The sequence below is a fragment of the Bactrocera dorsalis genome, chromosome 4, assembly GCF_023373825.1.
Source record: "Bactrocera dorsalis isolate Fly_Bdor chromosome 4, ASM2337382v1, whole genome shotgun sequence".
NCBI classification, from domain to species: Eukaryota; Metazoa; Arthropoda; class Insecta; order Diptera; family Tephritidae; genus Bactrocera; species Bactrocera dorsalis.
The window spans coordinates 34,078,616-34,102,993 of record NC_064306.1 but is presented as its reverse complement, the minus strand read 5'-3'; the positions used below and the strand labels follow the sequence as shown (position 1 = coordinate 34,102,993).

The 24,378-nt window shown below is 33.8% G+C and overlaps 1 protein-coding gene across 1 annotated transcript in view; it reads right to left on the bottom strand.

The window, feature by feature from the left end:
- Positions 1-24,378, bottom strand: part of LOC105223170 (neurobeachin) — a 569,805-nt gene that overhangs the window by 542,638 nt on the left and 2,789 nt on the right. The window contains exon 2 of the mRNA XM_049455300.1: positions 21,637-22,917. Within this exon, the coding sequence (XP_049311257.1) occupies positions 21,637-21,795 (159 nt within the window). The 5' untranslated portion in view covers positions 21,796-22,917. The remainder of the gene's footprint in view (positions 1-21,636; positions 22,918-24,378) is intronic.

The following is a 24,378-nucleotide window of genomic DNA, read 5'->3' as shown; positions in this document are numbered from 1 at the left end:
TGATTTTAACATAGTGGACGGCTTCTACTTGAAAAAAAATGGTCCATTGATTCCCTATCCCATAGAGCACACCAAACAGTGAATTGTAGTGGCTGTAATCGGAGGATGGAGTCATGTGTAAAAGTTCAGTGAGGTCTCTGAGCGTTATTCATTTGGGAATCGGCTGAAACGAAACTTTTACATATTTCTCAAGCACTTCACGACTTCCGGCCTTAGACCAAATATCCTCTGAGTGCACCAAAAATCCGTTTCATAGTGGGCTAAAGAAAAAATTCAAAATTGTGCGCTGAATTTGGGACCCGCCTCCAACAACCCCAATGATGAGAAGAAAACATTCTCGGAAAAGAGGATGAGGAGAAGAATTGCGTCTTAACAATGTTGTGAATCACTCCAAATGCGACAATTTTGTTTATTGACGTACACATTCAACCAAAAGTCAGCTGCAACGCTGAACAACATTTTTTTGTGAAAATTTACATATATACATAGATAGATGATAAATGAAGTTTGCACAGCGACGTAAGGACTATTGTGCTCTTTCCTCAGTCACAACGACTCACATAGTTCCAGTACGTTGACAAATTCCAATATACTGCTAGGTACTACTAAGGCGATGTGATTCATATTTGATAACATGGATGCAAAAGCTATAATCCTGCGTCCGCTGACAATGTTCGGGTGTTCGGGAGTTTCCGCCTGTATGTCGTAGAACCGGCAATTTGCACAAGAGGCTAGGCCCATGTGAAATAAATGTTTTTTGAGCTTCCAATGTCCAGTGTAGAATGTGACAAGTAGCTGCAATTTCTTCTTCGGAAGATTGATTATATTTTTAAACCTAGTGAGGTTGTAACCACCCATTAGCAACGTAGCTTCTCATATGCCTTGGAGTTGTTGCCAATACATCTCTCTGCTTACTCATTCTTTCTTGCGGAGCATCTCTTATATGGTATGAGGATCAACGGGTTCTGGTCCTATCTTTTGGTACCTAAGGTGCGCTTGGTTATGATCTAATTGGACTCATTCACTGAACGATGTTCCAGTGTAGGTCTGTCTGTTCATTACGAATTGACAAACCAAACTGAGTATGAATCAAGTAACAGCTGTCAAAAGGACCAACTTTAACAAAATAGTACTTCATTATAGAAAATCTAAATAACATTTGAGTTTCATTTATAGATTATACTATATAAGAGAATAGAGCTATGTGTAGAAGTTCATACAAGCCAGAAAAAGTCTTTGAGCGCCATTGACTTGGGAGTAGTCAGAAACGATTCTATTACATATGGCTCAAGCAGCTCACGAGTTATGATATTAGACCAAATATCCTCTGGATACCTCCTCAAGGTTTTGCGCTGGGTTTGGGACCCACCACTTAAAAAAACACCTCCAATGAAAAGAAGAAAATAGTATTCGATGTTGTAAACTCGGCTATAACCACATAAGCAGTGTATACGCCAATAAAGAAGAAGTTATAAGAGACCTCCTGTCATAATTTCTCTTGACAACACCGAAGGATACCACACAGAAGATGGAGAATATTTCACCGAGCTTCTCTACAAATTTGTTATGTTATAGCGTAGTCTACAAACTTTTTCCATATTTCGTTCCATTATCCTGCTAGTATCGAGTTTATTACCCTCACAAAGATAAATTTGACTCTGTCAATCACACCGCATTCATCTCATACAAATTTATATATAAGCACTTGTACTTTCGTTATGGATACTAAAAACGTAAGTATGTCTGTCATATCGATAACTTTTCAAGTGCTGTGGATTCAATGCTTTCGCGCTTTTTCCACGCGAAAACTTTGGAGTTTGCGCGCTGCTAGTTTCAAACATTTTATTGTAGTAATAATAATGAGTGCAGACAAACGTGCGATTACCAAAACATGTGCATGTGTGTGTCGTAAATGTACATGTTTGTACATGTTAACTTTTGACTGTGTCAATAATTTTCGTACCGTTAAACAGGTATACAACACAAGTCAATTAACACTTATCACTTTACGAGATGTTGCTCGGCTTATCGAGAAGGCAATAAAACAAAACACACGAGTGACAAACAAAGTCAACACGATTATACGAGTGTGTGTATTACATAGATACGTACATACATACATATGTATTTATATATTTAAGATATATGAATTGATTTAGTCAGATACCGCGTTTTTTGACAGGAAAATACTAATTATGCCAGAATAGTTGGATAATGGTTTTGGTTTTTGAAATTACCCTAGAAGAAGCTAAAGATTAAAGCATAAATTTTCTCTTCACAATTACGAGCACTTTTTTTCAAATGTAGAAATTTCTGCTTTGCCGATCAACAATTTTAACTTGAACTCATAGGAGAGCTCCAGGTCTAAATTTGACATTTGAAACGGCATTTGTTGCCTTAGCGGATAAAATATCGCAGATTTCTAGTTGCATGATTCTCGTTTTCAAAACTAGATCTAAATGATAGCTCCCTTTACACTGAAATTTAGAAAGTCTCCCTTAAAAAAACAAACAAACAAAAAATGGTTATCTTTACATGGCTTATGAAAGTATATTTGTTTTTTTTTTACCACATTTCTAGCATAGATACTGAGAATACTAAATTTTAAAACCACCATTGTTAAATACAAAATATTTATAAACGATTTAGTTATTCCCAAGCAATGCAATCAATTCTTCACAGCTGTGAAGGAATTTCACATTACCCAAAAAATTAGCGAAGTAATGAACCATCCAACTAGCTAACCATCGAACCATTCAACTATGCAATCATCTAATTTTTCAAAAGGCGGCACACTAACTTAAATAATTTTGTTTTACCTCTTGATGCGCCTCTTTACCTTTGTTCAATCTTACCCCACTCATTCCCATCTCCCTCTCTGTGTTACCCTTTAAAGGTGTTAATAAATCGTTAGGTGTTAACTGACTTGAGAAACACTTTCGAACAATTCACACATTTGCTATTTTTAGAAAAAAAAATGTTTTAGTCGGCAGTCAGTACAATTAGGGGCACACTTAGTGTGTCAGCCTAAAAAAGCAACTGTATGGAATTAAAAAAACAACTACTGTGTCAATTGCTATAGAATTTTAAGTTATTTATATATGTATGTATGTATATTTTAGGAATATGCAATAAAATTTTTGAAGAATAAGTTACACACGATAATTAAAAGAACGAAAACAGATAGTGGAACAAATATGGATCTAGAGCTATTTTGTTTCCAATCTAGCCCGTAGTAACGAGTAGTTAACTAAAAGCTTATACTCAACTCAAGTTGAGGCAACTACATTAGATCAACAATTCTCTCAGAACTTCAGTTTTCCACAAAGTGGTAAAAACATTTGTTGTGGTGGAGTGGAAAGCTGAGTGACGTATGGAACGACGCGGCGCATTTTATGTCGAGTTGTCAAATTGAAAGCGTACAAAATACAGCTTGTGCAGGAACAGAAGCTGCTCAACCTTTCCAAGCGATATCGCTTCGCTTTATGGCCTCTTGAAAAGTTCCAAGAGGATCCGAAGTTTTCTCGCTCTGGGTATGTAAATAAGCAAAATTGCCGCATTTAGGACGAAGAACAACCTGATGAGTTTTTAGAGCAGTTTCGTGAGGTTTGTGGCCGATTGAATCATTGGCCGTTATTTTTTCAAAAATGATGCCTGGAGAACGTACTTGAACGAACTCTTGATCTCGACAACACTTGGTTTCAACAAGACGACGCCATTTCCCACACATCGCATCAATCAAAGGATTTATTGAGAGAACACTACGGTGAGCAGATACTTTCACGTTTTGGGCCGGTCGATTGGCCACCAAATCATGTGATATCACACTTTTAAACTTTGTCCTGTAGGGATATCTAAAGTCTGAAGCCTGTGCGGACAATCTCGTTTCGATTCAGACCTTAAAGTAAAACGTCACGCGTGTCATTCTTCAGTTACCAGTCGAAATGCTCGAACGAGTCATCGAAAATTGAACTCAACGAATGGACCATCTGAAACGTGGCCGCAGGCAACATTTGAAAGAAATAAACATCAAAGAATGTTCTTTGGAAAAATAATAAACATTTCCTATTAAATTTGAGGTTTCTGTGTTTTTTCTTTTAAATATTAGGGAAGTAGCTTCAGAGTCCATTCGATTCAAACAAACAATTAAATAATTGCACATTTTGATATTCAGGTGGATATTTCACAAATTTTCTCAAGCTCAGAGTTAATATAAACTTAAAAAATACAAATAAAGTAAAAAAAAATATTTTATTTATTTCAACATGAACACGAGTATATATTAATCATTATAATAGAGCTTCTATCTCTAAATAAATAAAAAAAAATGGTATTCGTTTGCAAACATTACATAATATTCTAACATTGGAATTTCATTTATTGGTAGAATATTCGACAAGGGAAATAAGGGAAATTTAAACCGAAAGCAATTTCGAGAATGACCTAGTCTAAAAAGGCCAGTGACATCATTGTTGCGCAGACAATAGAATCTCACTCATGAGAACAAGAAAATAGAAATACAGGAAAACTTTGCACTGCAAAAGGTCAAAACAAACGCACAAAATATATGCACACACATACAAATATGCTCAAAAAGCACATTTGCATTTCTAGATGTGTGTTCGAATAGGAATTCAATAATTGAAAACATAAATGTAGAACGCAGACGGATCGAAAGGATATACGAAAGACTGAAAAATAACTGCAAGTTTATTTTACATGTGCATGTGTATGTGTGTATGAATAACCTACATATTGCCAAGCAAATATAAAAATATATATACACATGTATTACACAGTTATGAGCGCTGAGGCGAAAGAACGAACGAAACTAAGGCACCTCGCAATGAGCTTTCTTTGTGCGTAAGACCCAATCAGTGGCGCAACGCCGCTGCAAAAACAATTCAAGTGCAGAGATTGACTAACATGCATACAAACATACATGTGTATGCACATACAAATACAGAGGACTAAAGCTACCCCTCACTTACAGGCAACTGAATTTCACTCCCATTAGGGCAACCGTTCACCTACTTTTTGTTGTAGTTCTAGTATATGCATAAATGTATATAACGGTATCGGTGTGCATACATAAATTTAGTGATTTTTGTTCTTGCTGTCTTCATGGTCAAAACAAATTAACACGCCCACGTTGCACGCGCCTTCGACCCTCACCACACTTCTTAATCTGTCTGGCCTAATGCCATGCCCCATGCGTAACTTTGTGCGTCCGTTGATGGCATCGATTACAGCTTGCAATATGAGCCCTTAAGTAGCGTGAGTGGGTTTTCACTTCTGGCGCTTTCAGCGAAACTACGTCATACATTTACTTACGCCATGCAGGCGACTTTCCTTTTCGGTCGCTCTCTGCTTACATATATTTTTTGTGGTTAGGTTGACTGCGTTTTTCGCGGACTACATGCATGTGTATGTATGTATGAGGGAAAATTATGGATATAATACCATATAAACTGCGATTGCTGCGTGGGAACAGTTTTAAAATTTTACATCGGTGGACTTTTTATAATGAGCTACAAACCTATAATGTTAGGTTAGGTTGTGCCAAAGAAAATTAATATACAAAATTTTAATGTAAAATATGTATAAAAATCAGTGGATTACTCGCGAGTTTATGATACTAGCGAAATCCGAAAAATATCCAAAAATCAACAGAGGTCGCTGTTGGTCAAATATTCGTCATTATCAGCTGTAGATAAAGTAGGAATTTAAGAAATACGACCGGAGCTGCATGTTGAGGACGAATGTTTATTAATAAAGTTTTATTCACCCAACGGTTGTTTGTAATATCTTAAAATAATCGAGACGAGTGGAATTCGGATGACCGCCCGTGTAAGATATAAGATATCTTGCCGAAACTTATGGTGTCAATTTCGATATTACAAGATGACCGTCCGTGCAAGATATAAGCTATCTTGCTCAAACTTATGGTGTCAATTTCGATATTGTACAATGCCTTTAATCGAAAACCTATATTTTAACTATAAATAATCCGAGACTCTTGCTCTCTGCAAGCACTCTTCAGCTACTCGGTATAGGGGAACTATGGAACGGAATGTCAAGCCTTTACTTAAAGCTGCAAACGAAACCAATGAGGATTGCTCGACCAAGAAGAAGTTTGAATAGCAATTGTCCGTCTGAAGAAAAACAAAGCGGTGGGCCGGTATGCTGCCGGCCGAGCTATTTAAATGCGGCGACAAAGATCTGATAAGGAATCTTGAAAACTGCTAAACTACTTAAAATGTGAGAATTCACTAAATAATTTCAGATTCATTATGCCATCGAGGGCTTTATTGGATCCGATATCAAAATCGGACAATCGAGGGGCTTTATGGGAGCCGAATGTTTCAGAAACTATTTGAGCGAGCTTAACCAAATTTAGTGCCTTATATGATCCAGAGCTCACCTTGTGAAAACTAGTGAAATTGGATCACAACCACGCCTACTTCCCATATAACACAATTTTAAATTCAGACTGAATCATTCATTTCACAGCTTATTATTCGAGAATCAATGTGGTCGTTGAAATAAAACTTTGGGAAAATAATGCTTTTAAGGTATTAATCTCTCGTCTAGAAATCGGATCACAACTTTTCAAAGCCTCATATACCGAATATGTGGACCCCTAGTGATTACAGTTGACTTTTTAAAGAAAATATTAATCAATCTGTGAGGTTTAGTTTGGAAATCGAGAGAGAATATTTTTATGATAACAGCGGTTGCATCAATTTAAAGCTTTCAACCTTTGCTTCCGGTTTCCGATAAAAGGTTTGAACTTCGAAAAATTGGTGATTTATAAAAATTTTGTGATTATCGTAATCGCGCTTGTTCTAAAATCCTATAAAAGGTTTATAAGTATTAAAGTTGTTATGTTGTTGCTGTAACGTTTACCTAATCTCCGTTAAGATGGTAAGGATTAGATAAATTCTCATCGAGGTTATCCAATGGTAGGCAAAGGAAATGAGCTGTTTCGACGGGGTCGGACCAAAGAGAGAAGGGTGTTAGATATGTAGGGCTAGTAGGTGGCTAGTGTCATGCGAAGACTCGATGTACGCTGGACATATGGTTGATATGTCATGGTCAATTTTGGATAAGTTGGATCTAGAATGAAGCTGCGCAAGAGTCACTCTCGATTCTCCCGCCAACTCGAGCTCTTCGTCTGCAATGGGTGGTGGGTTGACTCCAAGTTCAATTTTCATTCACTGTGAGAGAGTCGGTGAAGGTGTTAATGACTTCACTGTGCATGACGGTCAGTGCATGTGTATGTCTAGTGGACTTTCCTTTAAAAAAAGAGACCATATTTGTTTAGTTATAAAATTCGAATTATGTTTTCGAATATTCAATTTTGATCTCTTATAGACCCTTGAGACAACCACAATAAAGTCATATCCTATAAGAGGTTTTTAGGTATGAATGTTGTGTTTGTCTAATGAACTTTTCTACGGTCTCAAATTTTCGAAAATTTGAATCTTGAAATGTTCTTTTATTTCGAATATGCAATATTAACCCTTATATTCATACAATCTGGACCGAAAAATGGTATACAGTCTTGATATAAGCGGAAAGCTTAATTATACATAATTCCCACCAACATTTCATTTTTGGAGACTAATAACGAAAAATACAAACATTATTTTTTTTACTTCTGAACCAATCTCTCGCACAAATTGGTTTTAGTACCATCTATTCATATCACATAATCGGATTCCACAAAGTGCATTATAAATGGTAAAACTTAGAACACAGTAAACGTGCAGCGTTCTAAATTTCAAAGTGGCTGCTGTTAGTGGGAAACCCATTATTATTAAATAATAAGCATTTTAGCTAAATTGCACATCAAATTTCCCGTGTGCATGTTAACACGTTTGCCGTTGCAGGACGCCGCCGCTGCAACCTTCAGCGGCGCACGAGTACGGCGCCTCCTCGCTCATCCCCTGCACAACTTGAGCGCATTTTTTCCACTAGCTGTGTTAGCCTGCAATCCATTCACCAGATGTTGAACTACAGAACTTTTTTGTTTTTGTTGCATTTTTTTCCTTTTTGTTGCTTTTTCCCTTTTTCTTTAGTTAAAACACGTTTCTCTGGTTTCTATTAATGACATTTAGCAATTCGCTGCCAGCAACCTAACTATGTAAACCACCCCGCTACTGTAGCTACCCCACTATACCGGGCGCACCTACCCCTAATAAGTGCCACTTACAAATGTATAGGGATGTATGTGCGTGTGTGTGTTTCTATGCTCCGGCGTCTTTGTTCTCATTTCGCTTTTGTGTTTGTGCGCGTTATCCTTCGTGTTCTAGTTTCTCGCAGATTTGTATTTCCAACGTCATCATCATCATCAAGCTAACGCACATTCATACATACATACATGCATATATCCGCACATACATACACACGTACGTGCATACGCGTCGAATACTTGTAATATAGTAATAATAATGGAAATGCTCCTCATCCATACAACAACGTCGCTGGCATATCATAGCCATTGGCATTTTTCTTTTCCATAGTATATTTTATTGATTTCTTTTTATGCCTGGAGTTCAGTTGCTGGGTACTCAATTCCAACATACACGCACACACTCGCGCCGCTCGTACGGCCCACCGTAACATGCCACTTTTTCCGCTTCCGCTTTTCCGCCACATTTTCCCCGTTTCGATTTTCCTTTACTGCTGCATTATTTTATTACAAGCAAACGCGTACACACATACATGCATAAATACAAATGTACGTGCATACAAGCATAAATGGAAAATATTTTGTTCGCGTTCTATTTTGATCTCATACTTTATTCATCTGTTCTTTCAACCTTGCCTTTTTCTGTTACTATTTCGGTTCGTATCAAATTCGTGCTTGTTTTTTTCTTGTTCGCCGAGAAGTTGAAATAAAATGTCATCAAAGTATGAAACAGACACGCGCCAAGTATTATGGCGAGAATGAAAAATAAATTTTAGTTTCAAGTGTTGACCGTAACCAAGTGGTTGGTAGTTAGAGAGATGTATGTATGCTCATAGTAAGGGTAGTTTCGATTCAGCCTTTGCTATGAGGAAACGTTTAGTTGATTTCTACCGGATTTCGTTGAATTTTTTAGCCATATCATGTCATTTCCTTAATGTTTTGTTCGATATTGGCCTTAGGAGTTTGAAATGATAACAAATTGTTCGTAAAAGATTTATGATTAATGATCGTAGAGGGTCGTACTTATCCAGAATAGACCCTGACATATCTAATGCCCAGCGTGCAGTGAGTCTCCGCATGACACTGACCGCTTCTTTGCATGCCCTGACACTCTTCTCCTCTTAGTCCGCCTACAACGTCCCTCTAACTGGTGAGTGTCAAAATATCGATATTTTCTCTTGCATACTTAACGAATGTGCCTATACATATGTACATATGTATTAAAAAATATTCTCCGAAATTTTCAAGTTTATCCAGGAAATATCTTCGGAGATATGAGCGTATTTGTAAGAATTTTTTAACTTAGGTAGTGTTTGACTATTACAAAGCTGATGAGCTTTCAAGGAAAGGCATGCTAGAATCGCTATCTGTAGAATGCGAACTGGTCAGTGGTCCCGTATCTTGTTGTTGTTTTTGTAGCGGCAGAGTTCTGCTGCAGACCCGACTGTCGTGGAAACGGGTACTACCGTATCCTCTTCGCGGAAACTTGGTCAGCGCTGGGTCACCGCCGGTACATGCGCTGTCACAAAAGCCTTTGGCCCAAGATCGATCGCAAGAGATCGAGTGATTTCTTTGCCCTCAGTAAGCCTAGCCCCTCGCTAGTTGTTGGGCTTTTAACAGGTCATTGCCTTATTGGCGTCCAAGCTGTAAGGTTGAATTTCTTACCAGACGCAATCTGCAGACACTGAATGGATGAAGATGAAGTGGATACAGCTCAACACTTACTTCTTGACTGTCCCGAGTTTGGGAAGTCAAGTCTTAAATACTTAGGAGCGCATATCTTCATATGTCCCACCGAACTTACGGAAGTGAAAATTAAACGCCTGTGCAAATTTATATTGGTTACTAAGTCGGTTCGAACACAGAGTTCTTCGTTTCTATGGCTTCACGAAGAACTATTAAACTTATAGCAGTCCACGTGCGATCTTTGACCAGCCATTTAACCTAACCTAACCTAATATTTAACTCCCAGAACTTTAAACCAGTTTTTCTCGAAACGCTGTTTTTAGGATGAATGAAGAAAATTTCCCCGAAACACCTGAAATTTTTCACAAGACCTTTTAAGGTATATTTTTTGTGTAATGATCCAAAGAATAAAATTTTTAAAAATAATTGAAATATTTTAAAACACTCTGAAGTGTAAATTGTTTTATAAAAACAATTTTTTTTGGTATGTTGTCAAAACTTAAAATTTCGACTCTCTCTCGTAAAGATTAAATGCTCACATGCCGACGAGGGAAATGTGCATTGGGGGAAATCGTTGGAGAAGAGGCGCAGTGAGCTTTTTCACGGGTGGGTCGAAGCTAGGAGAGAAGGTTGGAGGAGGAGTTTTCTGTAAGGAGGTCTCCGTCAATCTTAGACTTTACGGTTCACCGCAATGGTTTTCACATAAAAGTGGCTAGAAGGTAAGCATTCACTCCGACAGCAGAGTGCTGAGCTTAATAACTATGCGTAAGCAATGCCTGTCCTCGCTAGAATTAACATGAAGCTACTCCAGCATCAGACTCATTTGGGTATCAGAGAGCACCCTTCCCCCTATTGACGACCAGCTCTAATGCGACTGCGAGATTTTTCTGGCCTAAAGTGGAACGCAAGAGATCTGCTGAACTAGGTATTTACTTACCAAACAAATTTCACCTTGCCACAACCTTGGACAATGTCCAACACGCATTCATGCGGTAAAGCATAAACTCTTGCCGAACACTAGTTGTATGAAGAAGGGTTAGGTGAAAACATCTAAGCACTTTCTGCTCCATTATCTTTGCAAGACTGAGACTGAAACATCTCGGTAATCTTATCTTCGGCAAAGCAGACGACAAACTCGAATTGATATTACTTCCACAACAGATCGGCGTTCAGAGCTGTCCAAGTGAAATCCTTTCTAGCCTCAACCTCTTAACTTACCCTAACATAACCTAAGCTAACACAGTGAGCTTAAAAGAGTCAGCGCACTTTTTAGACCGCCTTAACTTTTTTCGATTGCTTCGAAGGTTTTTTACATATATTATGGAAGATATTTATTTATATATATTTTATGTCTTATGGAAAATCTTAATTGTAACTTTTACTATGACTGTCACTATCAGGTGAATCTCTTAATTAGCAGCTTTCGACAGTCTTTTTTCGGTAAAAAAAAGCTTTTGGAAACGCATTGAGCTCAGTGCATTTACTTATCTTTATCTATCTTGCGATTGTCTGATGAAATAAACTTACAATTTTAAAGACCTTTTGATTTTGTATTTGTAACGATATAACATTTCCCCCAACCCATACCACTTACAATAAAGAAACCTAACCTACAATCACCGAATATTTATTCGAAATAAAAAAACTGGAGAATATTCTGTCGGAACAATTTTTCATGTTTATATAAAGTCTTAACATCACTTCCGTTCATTCGAAGAAACTGACGCCCATACATTGCTACTTCTCTTACTGCGAATTTCTTTTTCTCTTATCTGTTGCTGTTCAGATAACTTTCCACCTTTACTTTTCCACTTCAGCGTCATGTTTACCCTATTTACTTGTGATGGTGAAGAGTGAGCTTAATTGAAAATTGTACTTTTGTGTTTCACGTCAACCGCAGCTAAAAGCAACGAAGCAGCCGAAACACGCCCCTCGAGAACGGAGAACGGAGGGTTCGGATTGTGCAAATATACTATAAACGATTGTACATAAATATGTATCAATGTGGGTATGTTTGGGAGTATGAACAAGTATATTATTATATTCTTTTGAAGTCAATTCTTTTAAATATTTATAAAACATAACAATGGTGTTATGGGTGTTCTACAATATGGGTGAGTTGAAAAAATCCAAGCGGCTTAATTTGAAGAGGGAAAAATATCAGAGAAAAGTAAATTTTTAGCTAAATGCGGAATATAAATCATTCTTGGTTGGAATTTATTATTAGACATTGATATGCAGTAGTACTAGTACAAATTGTAGACAAGGTTATGAACCTTAAAACCGTACTAAGCGTATTTGAAATTCTTCTTATTTATTTTCGTAGACCGTGCTGATAAATGAAATTTCTGAATCCACATACCAAAAAATCAAGTTCAGTATGTGGACCTCTTAATCAAACTAAACTTGTATTAAAAATCCGATTGACTAAAAGATATGACCCTCTTAATCATGCTAAGCTGGTATCTGAACTTCGTCTGACAAAAATCGAGTTCAAAAATTCTGGATATGAGCCTCTGTACGAAGATAAGCTAGTATCTGCACTCCACACCAAAAGTTAGGGTTCAGTATATGGGCCCTCTTAATCAAGCTAAGCTGATATCGGAGCTCCGTTTGACAAAAATTCAGTATGAGAACTTCTTAAACTGATATGTAAGCTCCACTTGACAATAACTCAAGTTCAGAATATGCATTAAGAGTCATCAAGTTAGCCATCTAAGCGATATGAAATCCAAGTTCAGATTTCACGAATTCAGAATATGGTTCTTCTAATCACGCTACGATGGTATCTAAGTTCTGAGCCGTTAATTTTTTTTTCTCCAAGGAGAGAGGCGCATAGGCCTAGGAAAGCGCCAAGATTTCGTTGTTTGTTATGACAAAACTTGTAGACTTTAAAACTTATCTGGTACAAAGTAAATCACGCTTGTCAAGAATTTTTGCTGTAAACTAAAAAAAATTACTTTGGTAGATTATAAAAATGTCATAAAAGGATTATGTGGAAGTATAATACAATGTACAAAGATATTGTAGAATATGGTATTTATAGGTCTCGAGTTATATGAACTCAAGTAGTTTTATTTAAAACAGTAAATCTCTAAGTTTACCCTGGGTACTCCACAACTCTTGGAAGGAACCCAGTAGAGATACTTTTTTTATTTGGCCATGGAGAGTCGATTCGACGTTTACGGCAACTCAAACTGACGTATGGAGTGCTTGGTATGTTTGACGCCTAGATCTTAAATTAAAAGTTTACAAAATACAGCTTATGGAAGACCTGAAGTCCTCGACCTTCTGAAGCCACATCGCTTCGTTCCATGGACTCTTGAAAAGTTCGAAGAAGATCCGACTTTTTCGAGCCAAATTTTGTTCAACAATGATCAACGTTGATAACGCTCGTGATCTCGGCGACATTTGTTTTTAACAAGACGGCGCCACTTTCCACACATTTGAACCAGTCAATGGATTTATTGAGAAAAGACTTCGGAGGACGTGACTTCACGTTTTGGACAAGTCGATTAGTCACTAAGATCGTGTGATATCACACCGTCATACTAAAGACTATGCGGACAAAGCAAAGCATCACTTGTGTCATTCGCCAGTTACCAGTCTTAATGCTCGAACAATTCATCGAAAATTGGACTCAACAAGTAGACCATCTAAGACATATCGGGGCCAACACTCTACACGTTACCTTCGGATCTTGGAACCATTAGACTGAGTTTTGGTAAGCATCTAATAATGATTTGTATGATGAGAGGAATTTAAAAGAGGATTGTGATATATCTACTGTTACTGTTATCTACTATTGCTTATATATTTTTTATCTACAATGAGCGTTTCAAAAGCTTAGTTAAGACACATGAAGAATACTACCCGTTTATACTACCTCTTCGCGCCGTTTTGGACAACATATGTTTCGTTCCAAAACTAACTTAATACCTTTATGAACTTCTATGACTTCATTAGCACCTGACAACACTGTCGAATATAAGTACAAAAACGCGCTTTTTCCAAAGAAATGTTTAAGCAAATAATGCGCTATATAGCAACGTAAGCGATTACGTATACGAATATGGATATGCCGCCAAAATGAATATGCAGAGAATTATCGAAGAATACGAGCATAGGAGAACCATACAAAAACAAGAAAAAAAAACGCGGTGGTGACCGATCACGCTACAATAAACAAGCAAGGCGCTGCGGCAAAATGCTGAGCGTGCGAAGGCACAAAAGAAGAGTAGAAGGTAAGGGAAATAGCTAAAGCACACGCACACAGAGATATATAAAAACCGGCCGGTTGTGGTTGTTGTTTTATGACGCGGTATACATACATACATATATGTATATCTATAGATGTGTGGAATGCTGATAACAAGCATGTGGGGAGAATATCCAAATCAAAGCGTAATGTCGAAGAATGATAAGATAAACGAGTGCTGATGATGGAAGCGGCCAACAAAGAATTCAACTGCGTATTCCACTTGGGTAGGCAAACACACCAAAGTGATTTTTCCAACATTTTTTGCTTTCATATGTGTCAAATTGAATATACATATATTTACACAGACAAGTGCAAGCAGATGGATTAAAAATATATATAATAATAACCTTGCATTTTTTGCACTCAACACAGAGAGCCATAAAGACCTATGAATGTATAGAGAATAATATTTGACGGAGATAATGCACAAAATTCATAGAACGATGGAATTTATAAACAATAAATATTTATGAAATGTGTGACATTTTAGAGTCGCTGGCATTCGAGTATCTTCCAAGTTCAAGTTCTTACAGCTTTTTGCATACGAAATAAAATTTTTAAACAAAATAATATAAAGATACTCGTTATATGAATATAACTACATATACGTATACCATATATACGAGCACATATGTATAGTAAACGGGTGACAATAGAACACACGCTAAAGTGGCGACATGTGTGCCATCGAGTTCTGTAATGTTAATAAAGGATTAGGCCTCTCAAGAGCTCAAAAAATTTGTATTTGTTATTTTGATACAAAATAGCAGCCAAGGTCAATCTACAGTAACCCATTTTTCAAAGTGGTTAAACCAATTCATGCTATCTAAAATCCTAAATTTTCAAGTTGATCCGAGTCATAATTTCGGATACACCCTTGAGAACTTGTGCGCTCGTGGCTAGCTAGGCTAAGTGCGCCCCCTTTAAACACGTTTTTTCTCGAAACTGTGTTTTTGAAGTCGGTTGGCAAAATTTCTCGAGAACTACTCAACCGATTTTCATGAAAATTTACACAGATCTTTGAGATACAATTATTCCTTGGACGAAGGATTTTTTTCGACTACAACTATTTGAAAAAAAAATGTTACGAAATTTTCACTGAAATTTTTTTGTGTCTGCCAAAAATTCAATTTTCAATTTCTTTTTCCTTTGTCCAAGTTCTAAGTTAAAATTTTAACTAAAACACGATTTTTTCACTTTAGATGATCCTGTCAGGATTTTTTGAGGGGTTGCAATGGCCGAATTTAAAATATTTTTTCCAAAAAAAAACAGAATTTCTTTCTTAATAATGTATGTTTGTAACAATAAAAAATTCTAATAAAATATTTAATTTTTTATATGAGAAAAAAATTTTGGAAAAAGGCTGTTTTTTAGCCGAGGAAACCTATGTAACCCTTTAAAATGATAATGAAGATTTACAAAATTATATGTATTTTAATAAACGCCATTTCATTTGGAAAAATTTTGAATTCACTCGAACCCATAGCCTATGTCCAGATCCAGGAGGTTCCCCTAAAAACGGTGTCAAGTGGTGAGCAGGATTTTTCTGCAAAAAGTTATCTCAAACAACACCAAAAATAAAATTATTATTACAAAAGATTCAATCAGGTAATGATAGAAGCAAAATGGCGACTTCATTGTGAAAATATTTACACTTACGATTGACTTAAAAAATTGAAATTATTAACAAAAGTCTTATTTCTTTGATCTATACTTGACAATTAAATATATCTAGAAGGTCACATGAAATTTTAAAGTCTAGCCGTTTCAGGGAAATGTCTGCACCGACTCTAAAAAACACAGCACTTCGAGAAAAAATTTCTTAGAAATGCGCACATATCTCCGAAAATATTTACCGAATTAACTTAAATTTTTCAAAAAATATTCTCAAACCCATGTACTTTTAATATATAGGCTAAACAAATTCACAAGAAGATAAAACCCATTAAAGTACCTTGGTTATCTAAAAGTATAGACATCCTCTGTGAGTTATATATAAAAAAAAAATCACACACCTGTCAACTTATTTATTCATTAAACATTTTTTTAATTAAGTATTTATGAAAAAATTTCTCTAATCCGATGAAACTATTCGAGAAGAATTTGTTGGATAAAACACGTTCGGTGTTGTGAAACATAATCAGAAAAAGTTTAATTGAGTTTGACATTCTTACCGCACTCGCTTACAAAAGAACGCGCTTTCTGCTAAGCACTCATAAAAAGTTACAAAAACGAAGAAATATTTTCCTAACTGATTTCGTGGAAATTGTAAATTGAGGTCGTGACCACAACAGCTTGGGTGATGTGTTTAAATTAGTATGAAATAATGTTGAAAAACTATTTCATTTTAACGCTTGCTAGCCGATAAGAAATTCTCAACTTGAAAATGGCATGAAAACCGTCTATGATTTTTAAATGCCATTAAGAGACAACTTTGTAGATTTGAACAATATTTAAGCTCTAACTTGACTGTTAGACATCAAGTCTCAATTAAGCATACTTAGTTGCCCTTGAAAGGTGTCACTTAACAATTTGGGGCGACACTTGTGGTGGTCAACTTGAATATGAATATATCGATTTTGACATTTCTCAACAAACATTCAAGTATACCAAAGATCATAGATTCACTTAGCATACACGAGGTAGCGGTACGCCATTAACTCAGTGGTATATGTCGGTAGTGCTAAAGAAAATATTTAAGAATTTTTTCCTTTAACTTCGTAAATGAATTAAAAAAATAATATTTAAACTTGTGGAGAAAACAAATGCTTGAACTCGGAAATATCTGAATATTCGATTCACTCGTATAAATCCAAAAAAAAACTAGATCAAATAGAAATAAAATAGTGAGAGCATATACGACTTTAATTAGATATACACATGAAGCAAATTCAATCGCAAGCATTGCAGGTATCAGGTATAAGAGTAGAAAGATGTCGAATCGAAGACGGCTAATGTATGATTTTCAATGTTTTAATATGGGCAAAAAATGGTAAGACGTTTTAATTTAAATTTCCACGAAAACCCATTCGTCGAAATTGTGTTCTAGGGTGGTGACATCGGTGACATCTGTACCGAATCTCATATCAAAATAATCGTTATTGTTTAGTATACGCGTATCTTTACAAAGTACATAAAGTGCATTCGTTGATTTTTCGATTATTCAACAAAGAAGTTCCATTAAATTTTGTGTGCGGAAACAAATTTCTACTGCCGAAACATTCAGAATGTTGGAAAAGATCTTCGGTGATAATTGCTTGTCGCGAACAAGTGTTTTTGATTGGTATAAATTATTCAAAGAGGGTCGAAAACGCTAGCTATGGAGATTAGTTGGATGTGGACGAATAATTGAAGAATAAATTAAGAATTTTGAAATTTCGAACAAAGTTTTTTTTGCTCATAGTACTTGTATATGTAAAGCGATATTATACAGTAAAAATTGTTAAATAAGGAAACGGCGGAAACCCAGTAAAATAGCGTTCCCAGGACAATCGGGTCTCAACACACGGAACGGAACCGGATTTTTATCCGGCCAAGGGCTGTCAACTTGGGTACATTCCTCGAAATTACTTCAGGAATGTTTTTTGCTGCTACAACAACAACAACAACAACCCAATAAAATAGATATATAAATGATCAGTATGGCAGACTGAATGGGTTTAGCCATGTCCGTTAGAGCGGGTTGATTTTCAGGGAGCCAAAAAACGAAAAATTGGGATATATTCTACAGATCATTCTGAAAAACTTTGCCAAAAAGACTATAGGTCTGAAACTGGTTTCGAGCCAGCGATTTTTAGGGTGAAGTTTTTTAAGGATCAAAAAAATGTTGTACATCAATTTTTGAGATGTCGTTTTTGCCGCTCATTTGTCAGAACCACCAATATCGGATATCACTGTAGCATATAGTTACTATACAAACGGATCGATCGGAATCAACTTTTTCATTTAACGTGATATTTTCAAGAAATTTAGCATGTATTATTGCCTAAGGCAATGATATGATCGCCAAAGCAATTATTATGATCGGCATATAGCCCATAGATCAAAGTTTTATATGAAATTTTGTTTATTTTTGATGGGTATTCTTACTTTGATGCCGCCGAAGTTAAGGTTTTTACTTGATATACTTCGAAATACTATTTTAAAATTATAAATTACAGCATATTTTCCCCCTTCAAGGTTTTGCATATTTATTTAATCGAAATGTTTTTCATTTATATTTGGAGCTTATGTATATTGCAAATTTTTGCGCTCAGTTATGGGCTAATATGCAAACGGATATAAAAATAGAAATTCTATAAATGTCAAACAATCCAGTACACTGCTGAATGTATGGTACATACATACATGCCGATTATAATATATTTGCTGTATGAAATGTTCACGTGCTTTTAAAACCATATATGTATGTATGTAAATACGCTAGTTTCATGATAATGAGGGAAATATTCAAAGAATGCAATATTTGTTCACTTATTCTGCGGAAAAAGAATTTTTATTGAGTATTGTAATTTTTGCGTGTTTATTAATTATAGCAGTACAAATTTGTAGAGACATCTGACTGTGTTTACATGTTTTGACAACTGATATAGATTTAAAAACACTTGCAAAAATACCGAATGGTTCGAATGGCCGGTTTTTTATGCCTATAAATAAGTATTTATAACAAAATGTTGAAAAATTTAAACTTTTTCGAAGTCTTTTCTTTAGCAAAGAATTTATATTTGAAAGCAGCAAAAAAATTAGTTAGTTAAAATCAATGGCAGAGAGTTGGAAGCCGCATAAAAATGCTATAACCGCTAACTCATTTTGTTTATGCCAGTCTATTGCAATTATACCAGTTTGTTCGAAACGCCACTATTTAAAATTTGGCAAATTCAAAACAGGCATTTGGCAAAATGTTCCTTTGAAAGTAAAAAAGTAAATATTTTTAAACGCCCTTCATATTGATACAATATAATATATACTCTTTTATTTCAGCAAGTAAGTACGTATATGCTTGAGAACATTAAAATATGCAAGTGCATTTCAACCACATTTTCTATTCGTACTTAGTGCATGTGATGCATGCATGCATCTGTATGTAACTGGTTCCCTCAGGTTGTGCAAGTACTTGTTTGTCTGGCTGCCTCTGGAATTTCGTTGTTAAACTTGTTTGCCGATCGAGTTTTTCAGTTTAATTGAAAGTGAAACTGGCATATGCACAAGTACATCCCTTTTGACTGCGTAAATATCCAATGTAAATACACACATTCATACTTGTGATAAAACAAATAATGAATTTTTGGCTCGAACGAATGGCAAATGGCAAAAGTACACTTGTCCACAAAAACTAGTTTAGCAGCAAGACGCGTCGCGCACATTTATCATATATTTTAGTTTCAGTCACTATGGAATATAATTGACATTTCTGTTTAACTAAATGCGGTTTCAAATAGTGGAAGATTATAAAATATATATTTTACATTTATATTTTGCAGATGCCTTATTTACCAAAATGGCAATGTGGCGTATCGAGCAAGCAATATGCTTAAGGCGTTATATTCACTTGTAAATTTCAAAAAAAAAAAATATTTTATTTTTACGTGTACCAATACCTAGTTTGGTATCTTAATCAAAAGATGATTTTTTGATGGGACGTTTTTAACTCGAGGAAAGCCATTTAACTCCTTAAGGTACTAACCAGTGTGACACTTTTAAATTTTTTTTTTGTTTTTTCGATAGTTTATATTTACAAAAATATCCAGTGAAATCAACAAGGTCGTATCTTGTTTAGTTTTTGAATGACAGCGTTCTAAAGAGCGACCGCACACAGTTTGGGCACTTTTTTATGGCACCTCCGGAGACAGCACTTAACTCCGTTATTTTTCTATATTTTTGTAAAAAAAATCTTAAAATATAGCTGAAAATATACCTTATTACGTCCAAAGTTGGAAACGTTCAATCGAGTACTTTCTTTTAAAAAAAATCACGAAAATCGCCTAGTTTTTCATGCGTTACACTGGTATAGCCCCTTAAGTCAAATAGAGACTCGACAACGTACGAAAAAACGGGAGAACATTTTCAATCGGACGTTATATGTATTTAAAAAATTATGTAGGAGTTTTCTTCGGTTTCTCAAATTACATTTATCGATATTTTTTGAAAATATATATTAATTTTACATAATTGAATTCCATTCGTTGGATAAATTCACCATAATAATATCAATAACTTCAAGATCTTAGAGGAAAAAGTATTTTATCGGGCGTAAACTTTTTGCGAAGAAAGAGATCAAATTTCCTTCTTCTTCTTTATTGGCGTAAACTTCGCTTAAGCATTTAAAGCCGAGATCAAGTATAGCGAGAGACATATAAGAGACGTAGAAATTTCGAACGAAGAAAAAATGGGTTAATGGTCTCAATGCTACTCAGACTGTATTTTGATTTCCGAAAAACAACAAGAAAAAAATATATATTAAATTCAATAAAAAACCTCCAGTAACCGCTTCAATAGCTACTAAGCTAATAATAAGATTAAAAATTATTCCTTAATTGAAAAAAAAAATAAAATTTTATGCACAGCCTTTCAGCCAATATAAAGTATATATAGTATATAATTGGGTAGCGTGAAGAGTTGAGTCGATTTAGTCATATCATTATGTCTGTATATATGCGAATAAGCCCCTCAGTTTTTAAGATAACAATCTGATATTGTGCTCACTTCCTTGTCTCTCCGTAAGCATTCATTTGTTGGAAACATCGATATCAGACCATTATAGCATATAGCTGTCATACAAACTGTGGGATCAAAATCAAGTCCTTGTATAGAAAATTGTATTATTTGACAAGATATATTCAGGAAATCTGGCATAGCTTATGGTCCAAGGCAGCGATATAATCTTTGAATATTTTGTACAGATCGGATCACTAAAGCATATAGCTGCCACACAAACTGAACGATCAGTAAAAAATTTTTGTAAGGAACTTTTTTAGTTGATGAGGTATCTTCAAGTAATTTGACAGAAATTATCATCTAAGATATCGCTAAAATTTTTGAACATATTCTTCTGTATCTATACATCTATATCTTCTATTCTTTACTATAGCTTATAGCTGTCTTTCAAACTGACCGCTCAAAATCAAGCTCTTGTAAGGAATATTTTGTATCTGTGAAGTGTATTATAGCATCGTATCAGCCGAAGTTTAGGTATCTTCTGCTTTCTAGTTAAAAATAAAATCTAGTTCGTTGCTTAAGTCTTTTGTGAGCTGCGATCGCTTTCAGAACAATAAATATCTTAAAATCAACGAGTAATATACGCTTAGTTACATTTTTCAACGAAATATATCACACATAAACTTTAAAAAAGAAAAATTATTTAGGAAACAACAGTGAGACATGATTCAAATAGTTTTTGGCACTACTTTGCAAAATTTTTTACAATTCTCACGTTATTTTTTTCAAAAAATCACTGAATACTAATACAACAACAAAAAATATAGCATAGACTTACCAAATGTAAAACAGTGTTGACGACCTCCCGATTGGTCACCTGACCAACCTCGATTAGTCCGATGAGTACGGCGAACTTCAAATTGTCGGCGGTGGTCATCCTGACGATCTCGTCTGGCCGCTTAATATCACTAAACGGCGGACGTATTATGTCCGCCATTTTGTAAGTTTTATTATTTATTTAGTATTTAGAACAGTTTGATTTTGTTTACACGACACACACACGCACAATTTTTGTTTCAGTATTTTAAGCACACAAATAGGGATAATGCACAAATCCAAATATGTCGAATATTTGAATTAAATGATTTTTTATTGATTTAAACTTTTTTCTAATTTTTTTTTGTGACACACTAAATAATGAAATCGGAATTAGGTTACACTTTTCAATTTGATTTTATTTGGGGCACACATAATGCACAACATATGTTACATATTATTACGTAAATACATTTGAAATGCAAGGGGTATTGATAGCTGGATGGATGGATGCAAGGACGTACAACAGAGCTTTGATTTTGATAGACACTTGAGACGAAAATTAGGTTTGAGGTGTTTTTTCGTGATTTTTTTTTCTACCGAACTTTACACAAATTATGTAATATGTATGTATGTAACCTACTTAAGCTGTCAGCGTTAGTTAATTACACATTGATTGATTCATTAAGTGATTTGTTATTAAGTGGAGAGAGCGTTTTTAGAACGCTTATGTTGGACTAATTTACTTGCAAACACTAATAACACATTTAAATGTTGCGATTAAGTAATTGCGTTTACTATTATATAAAGATTGTATTTAGTATTAATTATGCAGGTTGTTGTGCAAAGATATATCGATTTTCATATATTTTTACAATTTAAACCTTTTATTTATATTTATTATATTAAAATTTAGTAATTTTATTTAATACTTGAATTTTTTGACACAAGCACATTGGATTTGTTTCAAGCAGCAAGCTATTTACTAATTGGTTGCTTATGTAATGGGAGGGAATAACGGTAAGTACCTTTGATTTAAATAGGTAAGTATGTTTATGTAAGAATTTAAAATATTTTAAAGATATATATACAAGATTCTTCAATATATTTATGTATGATTTAAATATTTATTGCTGCGTTTTAAAACACGTTTCGAAATTTTTAGTTTGGTTTACGTTTTACTTTATATTAGCACAATATTTTAAACATTAAATATGTAATTTTTTTCATTCAAAAGATTTTTTGAAGCGCACAAATTAAGTGATTATAAGGACAGCCGGTCAAAGACATATCACACAAGGTGCTGAAAAGAAAAATAAAGAAATATAAAATTATTAGGGAACACGTGGTAGTTAAATAAACATTAAATATACAGTGAGGAAAGAAATTTTTCCAATGTACAGTTACATTGCAAAATATTTTTGTATTTATTTGTGCATATTTTTTTACAAATTTTTTGGAATATTTTTTATCTATTTATTTTTTAAAAAAATTTTTTTTGAATATTTTTTATTTATTTATTTATATAATTTTTTTATTTTTTATATTATTTTTGTTTTTTTGTTTATTTATTTTTTTTTGTAAATTTTTAGTAATAATTTTAGTTTTCTTCATAATTGTTTTTGAATATTTTTTTTATTTTTTTTTTTTAAATATTTTTGTTAATATTTGTCATTTATTTTCTTTTTCAGTAGATTTTTTTCTATGTATTTCTTTTGTAATCAATTTTTATTATTATTATGTATTTATTTTTTTTATACATTTTTTAATATTTTTTATTTATTTTTTGGTAAAATTTTTATTTTTTTCAATAAATTTGTTCAGTATTTTTTATAAATTTATGTATTTATTTTTTAATATATTTTTACTTATTTAGTCTACTACACTTTTATGAATATTAATTTTTTATACCTTTTAATATTTTTATTACATTATTTTAATTTTTTCATTATTATTTTTATGATTAAACTTGGATTTGTAATTTTATATTAATATGTGTTATTTATTTTTTTAATTATTTTTTTATAATAATAATATCTTATTTTTATTAATATTTTGTATTTATTTATTTTTTTATGCTTCTTAATATTTTTGCCTTTTATTTTAATTTTTTTTATAATTTTAACTTATATCATGAAAATTTTGGATTCTTATATTTATTTTAATATATTTTACATTTAATTATTTCTTTTTTATAATTTTTGTATTTTTTTAAATAAATTTGTTTAGTATTTTTAATTAATTTATTTATTTTTTATACATTTTTACTAATATTTTTATTTATTTATTTTATTACACCTTTATTAATATTTATTTTTTATCCTTTTAATAATTTTATATATTTATTTTAATATTCTTTACTCATTTATTTTAGTTTTAGTTATTTATTTATACTAATTATTTCTATAAATATGTATGTGTTTGCTTCCGGAATGAGAGCTCCACCATATGGCTTCTACAAAATCTCCAATGCATTTATTTACACTTATGTCGATATATAAAGGGTGTGTATTACAAATGTGTTACTAATTGGTATTTACAATATGTTCTAGAATTTCACAACAACAATAGGCTATGAAATGTAGGCCAAATATCTCAAATTTTATGTTCGCTTATTTAAAGCCATTACAGAATATCAATAAATAAACAGAAAACAATGTAAGGCACATCAGTATATGATATGTAAGTACACAAACAAGCACGCGTGCGTTTTTATACATATATTTTATTATTATTATAATATTTATTATTATTATTATCATTA